Source organism: Artemia franciscana, chromosome 17, assembly GCF_032884065.1.
Source record: "Artemia franciscana chromosome 17, ASM3288406v1, whole genome shotgun sequence".
NCBI classification, from domain to species: domain Eukaryota; kingdom Metazoa; phylum Arthropoda; class Branchiopoda; order Anostraca; family Artemiidae; genus Artemia; species Artemia franciscana.
In genome coordinates, this window is record NC_088879.1 from 32,363,173 (window position 1) to 32,384,423 (window position 21,251).

At 34.6% G+C, this 21,251-nt stretch overlaps 1 protein-coding gene across 2 annotated transcripts in view; it reads right to left on the reverse strand.

The window, feature by feature from the left end:
* Positions 1-21,251, reverse strand: part of LOC136038147 (uncharacterized) — a 68,546-nt gene that overhangs the window by 10,647 nt on the left and 36,648 nt on the right. For both annotated transcript variants that reach the window (XM_065721190.1, XM_065721189.1), the window contains exons 5-8: positions 15,440-15,587; positions 12,603-12,838; positions 10,139-10,280; positions 7,077-7,194 (exon numbers count right to left, since the gene is read on the reverse strand). In XM_065721190.1, coding sequence (XP_065577262.1) covers positions 7,077-7,194; positions 10,139-10,280; positions 12,603-12,838; positions 15,440-15,587 — 644 coding nt within the window. The remainder of the gene's footprint in view (positions 1-7,076; positions 7,195-10,138; positions 10,281-12,602; positions 12,839-15,439; positions 15,588-21,251) is intronic.

Genomic DNA, 21,251 nt, shown 5'->3' on the forward strand with positions numbered 1-21,251 from the left:
CAATTAGTCATTTTTGTTTCCTAAAAAAACTTTAGTATTTCCATGATTACACGTTGCTAATGGTAGTCAAAATTGGTCGGTCAAAACAGCTTTCTGATGACAAAGAGAAAATGGAAGGAATTTCCTTCAAATGAACTACAAAGCTATCGAATTTGACGAGAAAAATTAATCCCCAGAACAAAGCTGCAGTATCAATATGTATGATAGGAATTGAGAGAGTCTCAAACAGATGATATTTTAGGTAAAATATGAGCTTCTTAGATTGCTATACACTCGGTCAATATGCATAATATGAGCTTCTAAGGGTCTATAGGGTCTATATTCTAGGTAATTGTATGATGGCAATTAATTCTGTGTTTTTCACTTAAATTTTATCCGAATCGTTATTTATTTTCTAAGATAGATAATAGAAGCCAAAACAGGTAGCTCTTAGAAAAATTGTATCTTACTCCAGCCAATCATATTTGGTCACTTAAAAAGGGGACTAAAACTTTCAATTGTTGTTCAGGTCGTCTTCCTGATTCTCCAAAGGTGTCTGAAATTAAACTTAACAATCTTGAACAATCTATAACGAGAGATATTTCCAAGTTTATAAAGATTCAAATGTATGACTGGCACTAAGATTATAGCTCTCATTAAAAAACTATTTAAATAGAGCATTTTTGGTAATTGTAAACTACCAATCAATGTGACTAGGCTGCCACTAATATGTGACTAATGATAAGATTAAAGCTTCCAATAAAAGATAATTTAAAGGGAAAATTTTTTGGCAATTGTAAGCTGCCACTCATAATGAAAATAGATTATAAAACAACTAAATTTTCAACTTGACTTAACCTATTAACTGAACGACCTACTAACGTTGCAGCGACAACAATTTAGAAATAGTCAGATTTAGTTTCCAAGTTGGAAGTTCCATTTGTTTATTTTATTTTCATTGGTTTCATTCATACTCAAAATGTTTTGCTTTAAATAAAAAATCGAGCGAAAAACTTCCAATGCCTTTGTTAAGAAAATGGAGAACTGCATTTGGTGCCCACTACTACCAAAAGTTGCACTTAGAGTTTTTTCTTTAAAAATTAAATTATTGATTTGTTCTAGATATACATGTTTCCGTAAGTTTCTATTTAATCAATTCTAGCAGTCAGAGCTGATTTAACCATCATCTTACGCATCTTTTTTCTGTTAATAAGTTAGGCTTAGATGAGAGTTTTATTTTTGTATAATCCTTATTTTTTTTTTACCAATCAAAGAAAATTGTTTATGAAGATTTATTGCCTGTTTTTATTTCAAGGGACAAACATTTGATGAAAAAATTGATCAGGATGTTTGGTTATGTTCTTTAGGAAAGAGAATGTTCTTAAATGTATTTAAGATGAAATTAGTCAAACTGACTTGAAAAAAAAATATAACAAAAAATCAGTGGCACCAATACATGAAAATATTGGGGTCAGAGGAAAAGAGCAAAATACATTTTTCAAAATTTATGTTTGGGGGAGTGATTCTGAGTTTTTTTGTTGTTTTTGTATTTTTTTCTATTTATTCTGCTTTTTGGAAATGTAAAACATCATCAAGCAAAGAAAATCCAAATTATTTTTCTTGTAAATGAAAAATGGAATGAGAAAAATGGATGAGAATATGGAAATTATGAAGAATCCTGTAAAAGAAAAATGCAGAATCGCCCATAAAGGAGCACATAAAAGAAAAGAAAATCACCTATAAGTGAAATCTCAGGTGTCAGAGCATTTTGCGAAGGAATTCAAATCATATCAATTGTCTTTGTAGATATTTGTGATTTATATACGCATTTAAAAAATGGGTTGCCAAACTCAACACTATTTACAGTACAGATGCTAGTTTAAAAATTTACTTATTGCGTGCTTATGGTAACATTGGTGATTTTATTTTTGGAATGATGTAAATTAGATGTAAAGCAGATTTAAGGGGTTTTATGCTACTAATATTTTTGCTACATGCGATACACTAGATGGTATTGTCTTTTTATAGGTGAGTTTTTTGTCTTATAGGTTTCCATTGCTCTTTGAGTTTAAATTAGAAAAATGTGCTTAACACACAGTAAGAATTTTTTTGTTTTAGTAGTTATTTTCGACTGGGAACGAAAACTTGAAATTATGAACAGTTTATAATAAGGGGATTATCCCAGCTAATAATGCAAGTTTTTCCTGAAAAATCGTCCTAAATCATCACGTCCTACTCTGATAAAAATTGTATATTTTGAATTAGCGAAGACTGGTGAGTTTTTAAAATGTATTATTTTGCTAGACTTGAAATTTTTAGCTTTATTTAATTTAGGAAAAACAATATGCAGATGAAGGGGAAATCTCCAATAAGGTTTTATTCGTCAAATGTTCAGAGGGAGGGGAGGGGGATATCTAATCATCCTTGACGTCCAACTAGTAAAATATTATAATGATTCAGATTTCAAAATATCACTATTATTTGAAAACGTTTAAACTAAATTCTGAAGAGAACCGAAATAATGTCACAACACTCTTTCAGGTCCAAAAGGCCGTAAACTTGACGTTCAAAGCGGGCCCCTTAATACCCAGCAAAATGGGCTGGTGATTGCAATAAACTGAACGAGAAGTTGAAAGAAGTTGATCTATAAATTCGAAAACATCTGCTCTAGTTCGAGGAAAAAGAGACGACATCCCAAAGCATTACCGTTTTCTTACGTTTTCAGCCCGAGCACAAAATTGTTGACTCAATAACGGTTGAATTAGTTTTCGACAGAATCACAGCATGGTGAGTAATAATTTGATTTGATTTTGGACTTTGGCTAATTGTCCATATTTGTTGGTTATACCGTTATGACGGAATATGTACATTCGTCGGTGTTGAATTTCGTGCAATCAAATCTTAAAAAAGGAGTAAGTGATGAAGTTATTGCTAACCATGCTGTTGGGTTTTTCGATGAGAAGTCTGTTATGGCGGCTAAAATAGAACTTTGGTCTCATGTTTACGAGGGTGAACGTGTGCAAAGACGCCAAGGCGATCAAGCTAATTACCGTCACATTAAGGACATGATGGAAATCTTCCAGAAATGCGACAGCGAAAATTTGTCTTTGCCTACATACGTGATTATTTTACCTACCGAGGTTCCTGTTATTCCTGCTGTGGCTTATTCTAGCTTCGCCTCAAAGCTTGTAAGCATTGATTCGGAACTTAAGCAAATCCGTGAGAAGATTTCGTCGTATGATCTTAAATTCCCCCCTCTTAGCAGCCCTGGCGCTCAGTCATTGAATCCCGATCTGACGACCGTTGTTATTTCTAAAGTCCCATCAGAATTAGATAATCCTGCCAAGCGTCGCGAAATAATAGACTCTATTCCAGGTCATGAATGTATTCACAGCATTAAGCCCTCTGGCGATAAGCTAGTGGTACGAATTGACAAGATTGCTGCAAGGAACTTTTGCAATGCCGTTCCAAATGTAATGAGAGATTGTGACGTCAAAGTAAAAGAAACGAAATATATTGGAATCATTAAAGGTATACCGACCAATTTTGATGAGGAAATGTTAATTGATTGCAATAATATTACTCATGCGAAGCGAATAGGCAATTCTTTGGCTGTTAGAGTGTTTTTTGAAAACGCTGTTGCGCTGGCTAATGCACTTCAACTTGGTATAAACATTGGGTATGAGATATATCGAGTTTACGAATACCAACGCCCACCCAAATGCTGTTATAATTGCCAATCACCAAATCACTTAAAATCAAATTGTGATAAAGAAAAATGCTGCTCCCGTTGCGCAGGGCAACATGAATCCTCGCCTGATTCTCCGTGCCAGGCTACACCAAAATGTGCGAACTGTCAAGGCAATCATGTGTCATTTTCAATGAAATGCCGAATTCTTCGTGAACTTCTGTCGAAACGATCGTCCTATACTAGAAAATGAGTGCTAAGACTAATTTCACTATATGTTCGTTCAATATTAACGATACTAAGGATAAAGACGTTTCTTTAGATCAGAAATTAGAAAATTTTGATGTTTTATTCCTCCAGGAGCATCTCCTACCTTTAGTGAGCTTAAACTCCCTACAGAGAAGTAACGAACACTCAGTTTTTTCTAAAAGTGCACGCAAAACCTCTGGCAGACCATCAGGTGGCCTAGCATGTTTAATAAAAAAGACGCTGTTTTCACCACCCCCTTTATGCTATCACGAGAGTGATTGTTATATTGCTATTCGTCTTGCCAACCTTGTCCTCATTAATGTTTATCTCCCCTGCGACCAGAAATCCCTCCGAAGTTTAACTAAATTTACAAAATTTTGCGCATTAATAAAAAGTCTTTTGAATGGCATTGAGAGTAGTGGACTGGATTGGTTATTAATCGGTGATCTGAACTGTAACATTCACTCTTCATCAGTGCGGACTGAGCTTCTGTTAGATTCCTTACCGAATAGTTACAAAATTTTGAAGAAAGATGCCTCCCATTCCTATATCCATAATATTGGCTCACTTTCGGACATTGACCATTTTATCGTTTCTTCTGGTCTCATCTGTGGCGAAGTCCATGTTGATCAGGATGAGCGTGATTACGACCATCTCCCCCTATCCCTCACTGTTACCCTTAATGCTACTGCGGAGAAGAACCTTCGTCCCAATTCTAGAAAATGGATTTCTAAAAGAGAATGGAACAAAGCTGACTGGCCTCTTTATTTTTCTACGCTTGTTAGCCTTCTATCAACGATTAAAGTCCCTTTTAATCTGTTGTGTACAAGCGTTGGGTCCCCACAAGCCAGAATTCAGCTTAATATTTATTATAGCCACATTGTATCGTGCTTAAAGAGGTCTGAAGAAGTAGCTGTTCCCCTATGTCGCTTTAGAGCAAAAACAAGAAGTTCAATTTGGAAGAATGACCCAGAGCTCAAAACAATAAAAAATCGGGCTAAGTTGTGGCTAAAAATTTGGATAGCTTGCGGCCTTAAGGGGTAATGTTTTCGATATTAAACAAAGAACAAAGCTTGATTTTAAACGCTATCTTCGAAAAATTAGGTACAATGGTGCTGAATTTCCTAAGTCTCCTAGCCAGTGGAAAAAAGTGATCAATGTCGCGAAGTTTGATAGATCGCCTACGGCTGACCGAATCCCTAATGTATCATGGATCAATCATTATAGTAACATTTTCGATACAGTGATATATGCGGTTCATTTTCGTTTTGCCAAGCTCTGTTCTAATCTGTTGCCTAACAAAATCATTCAAGGTCATGTACCTCCCGTTAGTGTTGACCGTGTCAAGAGAAGTGTAGAGAGACTTAAATCGAAATCTTATGATATAGACGGGATCAGTGCTTTTCACCTCAACACCGATTCGGAGGAATTAGTTTATCACTTGCAGTTACTTTTTCAGATGTGTTTATGCTCTTCTTTAGTCCCTGATTCTTTTTTAGTTGGTAACATTACGTCAATTTTGAAACGCGGTAAGGACCCAACTAGTTGCGCTTCGTATAGGCCTATTACGGTTGCTTGTACTTTAAGTAAAGTATTTGAATATGTTTTGCTCCCTGATCTCCTGTCTAATGTAGATTATATGTCTAATCAGTTTGGCTTTAAGCCGTATATAGGATGCCAACATGCTCATCGTGCTATAGTTTCGCTATTACTTGAAGCGCATAAAAATGGTTTTGAGGTTCATTTTTGTGCATTCGATGTTTCAAAAGCTTTTGATTCCATTTGTCATAGCCAACTTTGGTATTCTTTAATCCAACTTGGTGCAAATGTGTCTATTATATCAACTCTTCGTTTTTGGTATGCTAATTCATATGTTCGACTCAAGTCAGGTGACACCTACGTTGGTAATATCCCCATCCGTTCTGGTCTTAGGCAAGGAGGAGTCTTATCCCCTTATCTTTTTAATGCTTGTCTTTATTCTGTTTTGCCACGTATTAATCCATCATGTTTTTTAGGCCTAACTAATCTTTCGTACATTGCATATGCAGATGATTTACTTTTGATCAGCCGCACTAAATCTAGCCTAATTAAGTCGACCCAGCTTGTTTCTAAGTCTTTTGAGGAAATCGGCCTCAAACTTAATACTGAAAAATGTGAATATTTAGTTTTTAATGCTAAGCATCAAAGTAGTGATCTTGATTGTGGTTATTTTTCAGTTAAGCTCGTTTCTTCGATTCGGTGGCTTGGTATTAATATTTGTTCATCTTTATCGGCTTTTCGATCCTGTGGGCTAAATGATATTAAAAGTAAACTTAAAAAAGGGTACGCGAAAATTGTCCCGAACCGAGGCAGATTTTCACGAAAGGCTTTATCCAGACTTTATTCTACATATTGCGATCATTCTATATTGTTTCTTTCCGGTTTGCGCCCGTTGTTTAATAATCAAGATTTGCAGGGCATAAGAGTTATGTATTTTCGTTATTGTAAATATTTATTGTATCTGCCGCGTTCTTATAGAAATCAGAAGATTATCAGAAAGTTTTGTGCCACTGATATTATTTTCGTTTATAAAAAACTCTATGCTAGATTAGGTGCTGAGGCCTGTCAACGCTTGGGCCCTTACCACCCTTTGATTAGACTGTATTAATTGTATTGTTTGTGTTATTTCGTTTTTCTTTCCTTAATGTTTTTACTCCGCTTAATTTGTCAAAACAAGCGGGTAACAAATAAATTATTATTATTATTATTATACCATGATGAACACAAACTCCCTTTCAGGCCCAACAGGCCGTATACTTAACCTTCCAAGCGGGCCAATGAACACCAGGACAAATTAATTTTTCGACTCTTTCCATGGTAATATTTACCTTGATAAAGGTAAAAAGGGTTTCAGCCCCAGCACAAAATTATTGACTCAATAAGGGTTGGATTAGTCTTAGACAAAATTCCCACTGCGAACTACCTTAAAAGTTTTATGGCAGCATATTTTTTATGAGCACACAACTGGAACCACAAAATTAACCTTCAAGTATAATACTATAATGAAGACAAACACCCTTTCAGGCCCAACAGGCCATAAACTTAGCCTTCCGGGTGGGCCACTGAAGACCCAGACAAATTAGTTTTTCGACTCTTTTCTTCAAGAATTGGTAACATTTACCTTGATAAAGGTTAGCCGACGATTCATTTCGGTCCATGGTTGCTTCATTTTTATCCACCAAAACTATACAAAGGTCAGCAAAGAAGCATAAAAACAACAGAAAAATATTGAAAGATACCTAAAATGGATGGTTTGATGTAAATATATTTAAAAACATAACTGAAACAGTGCTTAAATCAAATAAAGTGTGCACTCATACTCAATCAGAAAATACAAGCGGCTCATTTACAGGTATTGTTATTGATATACGTCCCCGTGTTTGGTAGGCATGGTATAAGAAGTGAGGGAAGAAGAGAGAAAGAGAATCGGAAAGTGATGTGTGCATGAGAGAGAGGGAGAGAGAGAGAGAGAGAGAGAGAGAGAGAGAGAGAGAGAGAGAGAGAGAGAGAGAGAGAGAGAGAGAGAGAGAGAGAGAGAGAGAGAGAGAGAGAGAGAGAGAGAGAGAGAGAGAGAGAGAGAGAGAGAGAGAGAGAGAGAGAGAGAGAGAGAGAGAGAGAGAGAAAGAGAAAGAGAGAGAAAGAGAGCAAAGCACTCTCAGTATTTTCATAAGTTTGATTAAGAGTGAAAATTGAAGAATAAACTAGTTTAGGTATGTAAGCCTGAAGTTCACAGTTAAATCAAAAGATATAGCTTCCGACTTACTATATAATCTTAACCGGTATCTTTAAAATAATCGAAAATTTGTAACTTATATCTTTGTTTACACCAAAATTCCAAGCAGAACTTAGCAATAATGGCTACTGCGTCCAAACCTGGTATAGTTGATTTTTGGCAAAAATTATTTTTACATTTATCCGACGCAATTTTTCGTTCCTTGTCTTCTATTTGCAAAAGATTTTGCATTGTTTAACATTTCCTTTTAAACAATGAAAGGATCAAAATGCGTAATAACACATTTACTTATACTGCCTTCACAGCAATTTGGTTTTCCAATTGAATAGGATGTGTATATAGCAGCCATTATGAATGATGTATAACCTGACTGCATAAAACTATTTAGAAATAACAAATTATTTCATTTTTAACAAAAAAAAATTTTTATATAAAATATAAAAAATTATATAAAAAATAAAATTAATAAATATATAGCTTAAATAAATGATACAATGAATAAATGATACAAATTTAATGATACAATGGTTTTAATTTGACTTCCTTTCGAAAGTCTTGTCAAACTCATAAAATATTTGAAGTATCGACAGTGACAACCTAAAAGCTAGATTTGAATAAATTTTCACTTAATCGATATGTTTCTCAGCTATTAGCAGATGGTATACCAAAACACGTCGGGGGAAAATAATATAATTTTCTGAGCAGTACTAAACTAAAGTATGCTACTATTAATGCCAGCAATTCATTGCAACACGAAGCCACCTGAGGCCAACACAGATACGCACGCTCCTCCTCCGTCCCACTCCATTCAAAGCTCTTTGCCCCTCCTATTAAGTTTCAATCTTCTTTAAATCCTTCCTTATGACCTCTCCCCATCCCCCACTCGTGGCCAACTTGCTTTTCTGTAGGACGTGACCACAGCAAAGTGTACGCAAAAGGTCTTTAAATTACTTCACAGAAAAAATGAGGACAAATAAAAAGGCCGGAGGGATAGTAGGGATGAACTAAAGCAAGACCCTCCCCTCCCCCAGATAAAGCAACCCAAATCAAAGAATAAATAAACTTTCAAATGATGATAAATTCATTTATTTAGACGGTGAAAACAGGTACAAAAGTCTAGACATTTAGATCACATATAGAGCGATCGTCATCAGTAGAAATACTAAAGTGAAAACAAATTTACATCTCATGACTTTGAATGAACCCTGTTTATTGAACTCTCTCAGAGAAAATTTTGTGAATAAACCGGAATTTAATTATTTTGTTCCATATAAATCTGCTAGTTTTAATTTTAATACTGAGTATTTCTACTGATGATGATCGTTGTATATATAATGGAACCATCAAGACTTCTGAGCCTATTTTCCCCAATTTTTCCCTAATTTTTCCCCATTTGAACGTTTATTTGTTCGTCATAGAAAGGCAGTGTAGTCAGGGAAAAGATACATAGTTTAAGGTATTACGTAGAAAAGGCAATCAAATTATACCAATTAGGGAGTAACTTCCCATAAAAATTATGATAATGATAAAACCGGGTTGCAGCAAAATTCAAATTGACAAGTACAAGAGTTATCGAACTGATATTGATTCATGAAAGTAGGTCTAACAATGAGGAATTGTCAATAGCCTACGTCTTTTAAGCTAAGGAGGATGTGAAGAAAGACCTCATTTTACTTTTCTTTCCTTTGAAAGTGGAAAATAAATAAATAACGTCTCAGCGTACTAACTTCCAAAAAGTAGCTTTCGAATTTCTCAAAAAAATTATTTTATCTATAAAAGTCTGTTCTACACATCGTTCGGAAGGCCCTGAAAGGACATTAATGACCTTTCAAATTTTTGAAAAATTTTGATCTTTTCTTCAAAACTTATTCTTGCAAATTTTGTAGAGACACTGAGAAAGAAACTATAATTTTTATCAAGATGACCGTATCAATGGAAGTTACACTGTTCATAATCAGAAATTTTTGAACAAAAACCAGAGGATTAGACTAACTCATGTTGTCCAACATATATACAATGTATTGAGAGCAAGATCATGATACAGGTCGTACAATGATCTACCAAATCAGCCATCCGCATGGATGAGGATCCCCTTACATCCCCTACATAACCATGTGTGACATTGATAGCAGTTTAGCAAAAATAAGTATTTTAAGAGAATCAATACATTAGCGCAGTGGTTCTCAATCGGCAGGCCAACAAAAAAATAAAACGATTCTTTAACTCTATAGGTAATTTTATTTATATTTTAGCTACAGTTACTTACAGCTACAATTACGGTTTACTTACAGTTTACTTTAGCTACAGTTAGTAATGGTAGCAGAACAGGGGTGCCTAAAATGTTTTGTGGGTAAAAAGAGGTATAGTGTCTAAATAAGTTTGAGAACCACTGCATTAGTGAACGGATTGAAAGCCATCTCACAATTCCATCTATACAATGAACTACTTACCATCCATAGGATATATCCCAGATCGGCCAACCGTCTTGATGGAGATCCACTTACGCTCTCCACATACCCAAGTGCAAAATCAATAGCAATTTTCCAAAAAATAAGTACTATGAGGGCATCTGTCCACTGGCGAATAGTTTTCCTAACATAAATATTGTTATAAACAGGGTTTCGAAAGGAACGTGTAATTTCCTAAATTTTATTAAATTTTCAGAGGAATGGACACTTGTTTTTAGTTGTTTATGCTCTTGTTTTTCACAATGGAAAAATAATAAAAAAAACTTAATATAATAAAAGCAATACCCTTCCTATTTCAATCTTTTGTTTTTGACGGTAGAAGAAATACTAAGAGAACGAATATACAAAAGCACTACAATTTCCATTTAGAATTGTGAATTTAAACATCCCTATTATCAATATTCTGTTTTATTCTTTTTTCAACAAAAGAAGAAATGATGAGAAATTTAATATATGGTTATAGCCTATAGCGAAATAGTAATATAGTGATATCATTTCTATTGTAGAATGTTGTCTTCAACGATGGAAGAGATTGAAAACATAAAAGCAATATACACTTTTGATTTGCTTATCATAATGCTGATTAATTTTTAAAATCACTTCAAAATGAGGCAAAGATATTTTTTTTAGGTTCAAACTTTAATTTAGTAGCTTCAAACTGCATTTGGTTGTCTTTTTCTAGAGGGGTGGAATCCACTAATTAAGACTTAGCAGCGTTAACGCCATCTGCATTTTACATATACAGAAACTACCTGTGACGTCTCCTTCATTTGTTCCATGTGCACCCTTTCCCTAGATTTTTTAGATATAGTTTTCGAAAAATATCTGATTTGGTGCGATTTCGTTGAAAAATGGCATTTTTGGGTATTTTCATTGAGAAAAATACCAGGAAAATAAATTTCTAAAAAGAAACAAATTGATTTTATTAAGACCAAAGCCAATACTCGACTTTCGACCTACACGATATTTAACCACGTTGCCTCTCTATCTGCTTTCTTTTTGTTTCTTCAGCAAACCCTAAGAAAAATAGCTTTATTTTGGGCTGTCTATAACAATCTACATCTCCTAATACCGTATTCTTCAAAAAAAAATATTCAGCACACAATTTCATGATTGCCCGAGTCTACGGACCTGGATATAGTATATACCTGGATAGAATATATACCTGGATAGAAAACAAGGATAATTTTAATGTCATTCATTCCATTCTGCGGGGCTCAGACGCTAAAGCATTTTGCTTTTTATGAATCTGGACACATAGCAACAAAAAGGGATAAGGAATTTAAGAAACAAGTTTTGGAAATAGTCAAAATGAGAAAAACAAATTTCTACAAAAAAAGGTCACATAGTAAGTGCAAATCTCTAAAACCAAGTAATTTTTTGAAGATTGAGATACAAGGACCTATCTATTAAGAAAATAATACAGACTTTCCCTTAGCTTTCTAGGCACCAAATTATGAAGAACAAATATGCGCTGCAAAAGCGGTTTTTGGTTCATACAGGTTTCAGAATTTCTGGAATTGTTAAAAAGTAATAAAATTTCAAAGAAATTCGGGAAATTGATATATTAAATCTGCAGTATTAGGTTATAGGACTAAAGGGTAGATCACTCGGTAAGACCCAAATAATTGATATCTTTTTCTTAAGACTTTTCCTTTTAACTCAAAATACTGTACACAGAGCGGGCTGAGACGGGAAAAGAACGTAATGATTATAGCCTAATTGATGCAACAGACGAATAAACATTTATTTCTAAGCTTTACAGGCCTAAAATCTCTTTTTTTAGTTGTTTAAATTGCTTTTATTTACTGAATTCGGGATACATTCTTGCATTACAAATCGGAATGCACAACCAAACTCGAAGACCATAATTTGATCAATATTTAGGTCCCATTGCTAGAACCTAGCACATAAATGACAAATCTAAAATTTTTAATTTTGAAAAACAAAAATGAGTTATGTTTCCTATCAACTGCTTTTATTTCTTTGAATAGTTATAAGACTAATTATAATCGAAGTAACGTCTATACCGAGAACCAAACAGTACAATCATCCTAAGTAATGTCCACCTTACCGAGAACGCTGCCTCTTTAAGCTAAATTTAAGTAAAGTATAAATTAAGTATAGATTAAGTGCAAATAAGTGTAATTAATTGTAATTTGTTATATAATCTAAAATTAAGCGTAACATTTTTAATTTTAACTTTTTTGAATTTTTTAACTAAATTCGAAATAAATTTTATAATTAAAATAAACAAACAAAAAATTTAATAATAAATTGTAAAAATATTTCAGAAAAAGTTTAAAAATTGTAACACGCAGTTTATTTTAGTCTGTAAAAATCATCTTAATTAACTGTAATTAAGTGTAATTAAAATAAAAGTACAATTGAGTGCAATTTAGGTAAAGTATCTCTTTAGAAACTCTAGAAAAACATCATATTATACCTTTCCTCATTCAAGTATCTTCCTACTTCAACAGCAATCCAATAAATCGCCAAAAATCCACAGATTGAGAAAATACCTTCACGGTTTGCCCAAATGAATGTTGATCTATCATTATCAGAAAGCAATTGGTTTCCTAGGCCATTTTGCAAAAATGCTTGATAAATGCAGGATATGAATACGGCTTTGGCAAAGGGCGGCACAAATGAAACTATCATTGATATAATTGGTCCCATAATCTAAAACAGGAACAAACAATAGCGCTTGGTGTAAGATTATACTTTTAGCTGTAGCAACTCCACTGCTTTACATCTTTTTTTGTGATCGGTGGTCCATACCTTGGTAACGGCAAGAAGGGAAAGTCATAAACTTTTTTCTGGAACAGGATTGGAAACCTAAAGCAACTACTGAACAATAAAAAAGGAAATTCTCTAAAATTCGATAGTAAACTTCTTAGGGATCACGTAACGTCAAACTTGTACACAATTAGAATTATCTATTTGGAATCCTGAGACCAAAGTTTCGTGCTTCTTATAGATTTCCAGGACTTTTTTTTTAGAAAAGTAGATCGTACGAGTTTTATGCATGCGCTGCTCGACAACTACTAGCAATATGTCATAGCTGCTGTAACACTCCAAGGAGGATCGGCATAAGAATTCTAGCTAAGGACGCGGCGGTCTGTAGCTTTGAAACAGTAAGAAATACAAATTCTGAACTTTTTCCAGTGAAAGAATCGTGAAACAGAGAAGAAAGAAGGCCCCTTTAGTTCTTCAATTAGTATATTCTGCTATATGGAGCTCTTACAGTATAATTAAAGTGAAAAAATGCTCAATATACTCCCCTTTCTCCTTAATAATAACAAAACAAACTGCCACCAACAGGGACGGAGTGACAAACGGAGCCAACATAGTGACAAAGACTCCTCTCCTATTTTATTCTGAAGCTTCTGTTTTGGTCACTTCCTAACTAATATATAAATATTATAGTCATCTTTATAACTTGTTTTAGGCTATTTGAGGGATATAATTATTTTTTACTTGCATCTGTGTTTATAGTAATCTATATTCATTGCATATCTTATGGACATGTCCAAGTTATTCTTCAGAATATTCGTGCTAGTTAGAATCGAGTCATTCCTTTAATAACTCGCGTGCTTGGCTGTATATGCTGTACATAATTAAAGTGGAAAAGATACTCAATATACTCCCCCATCTCTTTAATGTCGAAAGACTTAATAACAAAACAAACTGCCACCGATAGAAACGGATTCCCGGAGTTCATTACGCTGCAGCACATATCTTCGCAGCTGAATAGATGCTTCTTCCTCACCAGGGTGTCTTTGAAGAGCTAAGTTCTAAGGTAAGTTTTTTTAGTACAGAGCTAGGGGGTGTAGCGAGATTAACCGGGGATTCTTTTGATGAGAGGGTTTAACCTAGTAAGAAAAATCAAAATGCAACAAATGATTTTTTCCAACATCGACTTTGAAAGGCATTTAATTTGGTAACTGCAGCAAGACTTTTGGACGACCGTTAAAAAAAAGAAAACAAAAAAAAACACAAAAACAACAAATGTAGAGCATACTCTTACGAAAGATTCAGACAAAATTTGTTTCACCCTTCCCCAAAACAAAATTTGAAGCCATATTGGCCTCCTCCCTACTCCCAACAAAAGTGTCCTTGACAGTTTCAACTCAGTCACCCAGCCAAAAGACACAACAAAGTAGGATCAATACAATCACAACTTTGGAACTACTCTTTTGCGAAAAGAAAAGACAGTTGTCAAATTCTTTATTCATCTCCACGAATAAAATAGCATAATATCGATTTTTACTCTGAAAATTTAACCTTTACTCAAAAGGAATATATTATATTATCTTTACATTTACAAAAATAATAAATGAAGCACAAGACCGAGTTTGACTTTTTACGATTTTTACTTTTATGAACAGAAAAATAAAGCCCGACACGGAATTTAAACTTATAGCCACGACCGTTGGAGTCTGATGCTCTACTCACTAAGGTAGGCAAGCATGTCAGTTCGTTTTAAATGTTTTGCATATTTGTATATAAAAATAAACAGGTTTCTTGTAAAGGAATTTTCTCTAGAGTTAAAATCACCGGTTACACACGTAGATGTTCTGTTTTTTAAAAGTCTGTTTATTTTGTTACATTTCAGTACTCAACCTTAGCTTTCTCTTTTACAAAACACGAAGAAAGACTTTTAAGCAGAAGTCATCATATTTTCTCGGAATATCCCTAAAACCAAAAACTTCTTCCCCTCCGACAATATAACCGATGAATATCTAGTAGAGACTTACTACTGTTACAAAACTTCCAAAAAGATCCAACATAGGGTATCATTCAGGTCTACCAACCTGTTATTTCTTCTTTGTTTTTCAAGTCTATTCTTTCTTTAAGCTTGCCAGTAATGTATCGCGCCTCTTCTTGTCTCCTTTTCTTGTTGGAATTGCTTTGGAGACACTTTTTCATAATTTCATTTCCAGAACCGAATGCCAGGACATGTAGCAGGTTGTAAAACCTCCGTTTCTATCGACCAAGTGCCATAAGTAGCGGTGGGTAAATTACGGTTGGTTTACAGTAGGTGAATAAAGATGTAGTTGTAACCAGGCGATGCAGCATATACTATCATCTATTTTCTGTCTATTAAAAATACGTGGATGAGATAATGTATATAAATCAAGAAACAATATGTTGTTAACAATTTATATCTAATATCATCGTTTATGAAAATGAAATCAAGTGATGAAATGGCAGAAGGAAAACCTACCAAAGTGAAGAAAAAATGTAAAAAAAGAAGAAAGGAAATGATCAATCACTAACCTTTACACATCCTAGAGTGAGAAAAAAATTCCAATGGATTCCGTACTCTTTCACATCATATGGATAGCCTGATGATAGAATAAAAGCCGATCTAAGAAAGCCAAAGACAAATAAAATCCAAGAGCTTTTCAAGCTTTTCTTTGCTGTCCTAAAATGAAATGAAAATTATTGATGAACACAGTAGAAAAGCATAGAACAAGATCTCCCCCATGGTATTCAAAATTGTATCACAACTGCAAATAATAGCTGTAACCCAGGAAGGAGTGAATCGCAGTCCATAGTAAACAAAATTAAGACATGAATTTAAGTTTCGTTTGGCACTGATTAAGTAATGGTAAACATGCAGGAGACACGTCCTAAATTCTGCCAAAACACCGTGACAAGAAATTCTGCCATCTCTGCCCAATCATTTTCCACCGAACTTCGTTATCTTTGAGTTGTGCAATGCGTCGTCAGTATTAGGGGGAATCAGTACCACAATCACTTGTTAAGCGATCAAATTTTATTCTGAATGACAAAATTACGTCTCATCAAGTAGTTAGTCGGCTAGGTCACCTATTACTACAGCAATTATTTCCCACGATACTGTGATAGAGACAGCTCTTTTACGTACTTGTCCCACCGAATCTGCCAAAGTCACTGGACACTGCCAGCGCTCACAAGGGATTTTTCGGATAGTGTAGGGGAAGATAGGGTTCCTACCTATTAGATAGCTTCGTAAGACCAAGAAGGACAGTAAACTGTGCCTAAAATCTTAATCGTCAGCTGCCGTAAATACTGAAAAAATAAAATTCAATGTCTGGAATTTCTCCTACAATGGGAGAGAAACTATTTATTTGTTTGCTGAAACGCACACGTCCTCAAAAGTCACTATCAAAACGTACGACATATATATCAGGCAAGGAGTCGGTGATTCTCGTCCTGAAAGCATCTAAAGCTACTGAAATTGGAAACTACAAACGACGAAAATCATTAATTATTCATTTTGAAGAATGGTTTCTTTGTGTTTATCTTAAAATTGGATATGGAAGTTGCTTATTGAGAAAGGTGTTATGACTATCACAGCTTTGGTCATACTGCCGATGATTAATCCCAACTGTCTATCTGCGGTCAGTGTGGTGCTGCGGTCAGTGTTTGTTTGCAGCAAGGAACTAAAATGTAGAAAAAAAACTTGTTGCTTGGTCAGTCGTGTCAAAAGAAAGGCCATACATGTTACAGTGTAGAAGATGATTTTAACTTAGCTAACTTGGCGAGCATATGATTTCTGAAATATTCATAGCTTTATACAAAGTAATGCAGTAGAATCTGATTAAAATTATTGATTAGTTGATCAGTGTTCTTACTAGATCTTTTTTTGTGGAATATCATTAAAAAAAGAAAAATTGGTATCAGCTGAAAGAGATGAATGGTAATTCGTGTCCAGGAACAGAAGGTATATATACAAAGGCCCTGAGGTAAGAACTTTAATACCCATGTTGGCCATAATTTTCTCATTTGTAGTGGAGACAACTTGTTGGCCTCGCTCATGGGACATTTCAGTAACAGTACCTCTTTTTAAGAAAGGTAATATGAGGTTACATCAAAGCTTTAGGTCTATCTTTATGGGAAATGTGTTAAGTAAATTGTTCTGTAAGGTTCTGGAATTTAGGCTAAGAGAATGGTTAGATAAGGAGGAAATACTTGGCCCTATGCAAGCGGGATTCATATCGACATTCAGCACTGCTGACCATATTTTAATTTCGAATATATTGAGAAGAAAATATGCTACAGGGAAAAATTGTCGGCTATTCGTGGCCTTTTTAGACCTGAAAAGTGCATTTGACTCGGTAAATAGGAGGATGTTAATTGAAAGTCTGTTAGAAATAGGCTTGCCGTCTTGTTTTGTAGCAATAATAGCATATACGTGTCAGAGGGTGAAATTTGTTGTGAAGATTATGGGAAAATTTTCTAAGCTGGTTACGTTTCAAGTGAGTGAAAAAAGAATGTATTTTATCTCCTAAGCCTTTCTCCTTGTTTGTTAATAATTTAGATAGTTTTATGAAAAGCAATGGAGCCCCTTATATATATCTTTGGATTGGTTTAGGCTATCATGTATATTAATCGCGGATGACATGGCTCTAGTGGCGGATAGTCGAGATACTCTTCAGAAGAAATTAGATATAAAAAAATTATTTAGAAAAGAAGGATTTAGAGATGAACGCTAAGAAATCAGAGCATTAGTATTTAGGAGCAAAGGAGATATTGATTTTAAGGTTCATTTTAATTTTGGAAGAACGATGTTTAAGAGTTAGAAAGACGGTAAACTTGACTCGTGGCCAAATCAGGTCAAGAAAAATACTGGAACTTTGTGGCCTTTCGGAGAGGTGGAATGAGGGAAAAGGCCCAATGGGTGAAAGCGTATCAGCATTGAAGGAACTCCGGCGAACTTTAAATGACTAAGAAATCCAAGAGTGGCAAGCTCATAAGGAGAAATCTATGTATTTGAGGTTTCACTCCAAAGCTAAAGACTGTTGGAGGAAGGAGCTTTATTTCAAATTTGCGTTGAATCAAGAGCATTTGAAGAATTGGTTGTGGTACCAGGGGAAAATTTGGATTTAGGCGAGAGAAAGAAATTTTTGGGAAAGTTTAGGCTGGCCCCTATTTTTGCCCTATGTGTGGATGTGTGAATGAGAACTTATTTCATTTTGTATCCGAATGTGAAGAGCTGTCTGAGTTGCAAAATAAATGTTATGGACCAATGTTTGGCAGTGAATGCTGGTTAATTGTACGATGGCTGAGAGGAACCCATGTGCTTTTAACCAATTGTGGTTTCTTCGTTTAGGAACTAACATTGGGAACCATGATTAAGGGGACAGCTTGTTACGGTTTTTAGGATTTAAATTTTATTATGATTGATTTTTGTCGGCTAAAATGTTGAACCTTGGTGTGTTTCTTTTTTGTATTTTTGTTGTTCTTTTTAAAATTTTCTTTTTTGATTTATAATGTCTAAAGTTGTATTTTTTTTCCTGAGTTTTGTTCGTAGCGTTTATTGTATGTTTCTAGGGCCCGCAGGATTTTGCAACCAATATTATCTTGTCACTGTAGGTGTAAACAAGCATTTTGCAACGTCTCTAGGACTCGGCTGACTGAATTTGTCAGCAGACCATAAATATTTTATGGTCCTGCACGTTGGTCACACTCCCATAGTCGTTCGTCTGGTAACTTGGCAACCTACGTGAAATCAACGGTGGTCCATAACTTTAGATTCGTCTTGTTATTTCTTTGCCGTCTATTCGTGTGATATCGTCGTTGTCAGCATTTAACTGCCGACAAATTATCATGCTGAGCAATGCGAGAGACATTTTACAATTATTATAGCTCGGCTGTCCTTACAGAGTGAAAGAACTTAAGCTTCCGTGTGTGACTCTAAGAAATTTTAATCGCAGTCTCACTCTTCACTCGCGACCTTACTCCTTTGAGCCCTTCTCATCTTAATGTTGTTTATAGTATTTTTGATGATATTTACGTTTTTTGGATTGGACGCTTAAAATCAAAGCGAGTCATGAATAAACCTTAATATCTTTTGTTGCAGACATTGCGAATCGGCTGACTGAATTTGTCAGCAGACCATAAATATTTTATGGTCCTGCACGTTGGTCACACTCCCATAGTCGTTCGTCTGGTAACTTGGCAACCTACGTGAAATCAACGGTGGTCCATAACTTTAGATTCGTCTTGTTATTTCTTTGCCGTCTATTCGTGTGATATCGTCGTTGTCAGCATTTAACTGCCGACAAATTATCATGCTGAGCAATGCGAGAGACATTTTACAATTATTATAGCTCGGCTGTCCTTACAGAGTGAAAGAACTTAAGCTTCCGTGTGTGACTCTAAGAAATTTTAATCGCAGTCTCACTCTTCACTCGCGATCTTACTCCTTTGAGCCCTTCTCATCTTAATGTTGTTTATAGTATTTTTGATGATATTTACGTTTTTTGGATTGGACGCTTAAAATCAAAGCGAGTCATGAATAAACCTTAATATCTTTTGTTGCAGACATTGCGAATCGCTTAAAAGTATCTGAGGCAACAAGAAAGATTAAACATGGTTAATTGATTAATTGAAATAGAAAGATTAATTGATTGGTCTTCAAGTATTAATCTAGCGACGACTTATAAATTTGCAAAATTTTTACATGGCAAAACAACATTATCTTATGGAAGTGGCACTGCATCATCTTTTCTGCAGATGCAGTGTCACTTGAAGTATCATCGGAATCTAAAACAGTAATTACTGAAATACCGACTTGTACAACAAAATGCAGTAAGAGAATAAATTTCATTAAGCAAAACTAATACTTTGTTATTTATTTTCTGCCAAAACCTAGTATCTGCAAAAATGTAATTTAGAGCTAAGGATGGATATCTTCTAATCTCAAAACGACGAGCCCAATGGTGCAGTTAGAAATTTTTCTACATATTCTACTTTCTAAGATATGAATTAGCATCAACAGGGATAAAAATAGATACCATCGGATTTCCACAGCCAGATTAATTCTAGAGTCCATTTTCACTCAGAAGTTAGAAAATTTTAACGCATACAGATTCACATTTTTTTTTCTCAAAAATAGTCGTAAAAAATCGTCCCATATCCACAAAATCGAACCAAAACCTACTACAGTGGTCAAAAAGCTAGAAGTGCCACAGAATTATTTCATGGAAGTACCATCACATCATTGTTTACACTTAGTCAATAATTCTTTTACAAAGTGAGCTGTTCCCTTGATATTCAAGCTTTACAACTATTCGTTAATAAATCATCATAATATCTATCGCGGATGACTTGACTGAAATAATAGGTCATTACGGACTTATATGGCCAGAAAACACCTTGTTACATTTGCGAATCTAGACAGCTCAAGACGTCACAACTGTTTGGTCAGCAAATTCTGAACTATTATTCTTTTATTTATTAAATTCTTACCCTTTCTTTTTCGAGTTCATTTAGTTCTTTTTTCTGTTCACACAGTTTCTTTTTATGTCCAAATAGCGAAAACTTAGGGAGAAATCAATCCTTTTAAACAAAATACCGCAGGGTTTCTTAAACAGGACTATCCATACCCCTTAGGGCAAGTGGAAATTAAAGTTGTAGAGGAAAATATATCTCAGGATACCAATAATAATTATATTTAATATAAAGGTACAAATTTGATTCGTCTGTATTTAATCTTCAAGTTAATAAAAATCTGGATTGTACGTTAATTATTATTTACACTGACGTTTATGGATTATTCATTAGACGTCAAAAGAAAGGGAGAAGAACGCTGTATTCTTTTACCCAACTATTCTGATGCTTATGATGTTATGGATTATTCATTAGACGTCAAAAGAAAGGGAGAAGAACGCTGTATTTTTTCTACCAACCATCCACTCACTGCAAATTTTAACATGTTTTCAACATAATTTTCCTTGAAAACCCTAGTGCACAGATTGGGTGTCCTTTGCAAAAGCATGCTAACAAAGATAAATTCGATTTGGAGTTAAGGTCACTTCGAGTTAAGTTCACTCGAAGCTAAGGCCAAAAAGTCTATTTCGATCTTACCTAATCTTAGATAGAGACTACATGAACAGATAAAAAGGACTAAACAAGAATACAAAAAGCAAGAACATAATAAATAAAGCGACTAGCAGGGTAGAATTCACTGAGAAAGAAGTATAACAATGAATCGTCAATAGCTCAAATTAATCGAACTTTAAGAGTTTCTACAACTACAACAATTCCATCCAATTTCAATATTCTGTATTAGAAAAAAGCTGGCTTTGCTACGTAGTCT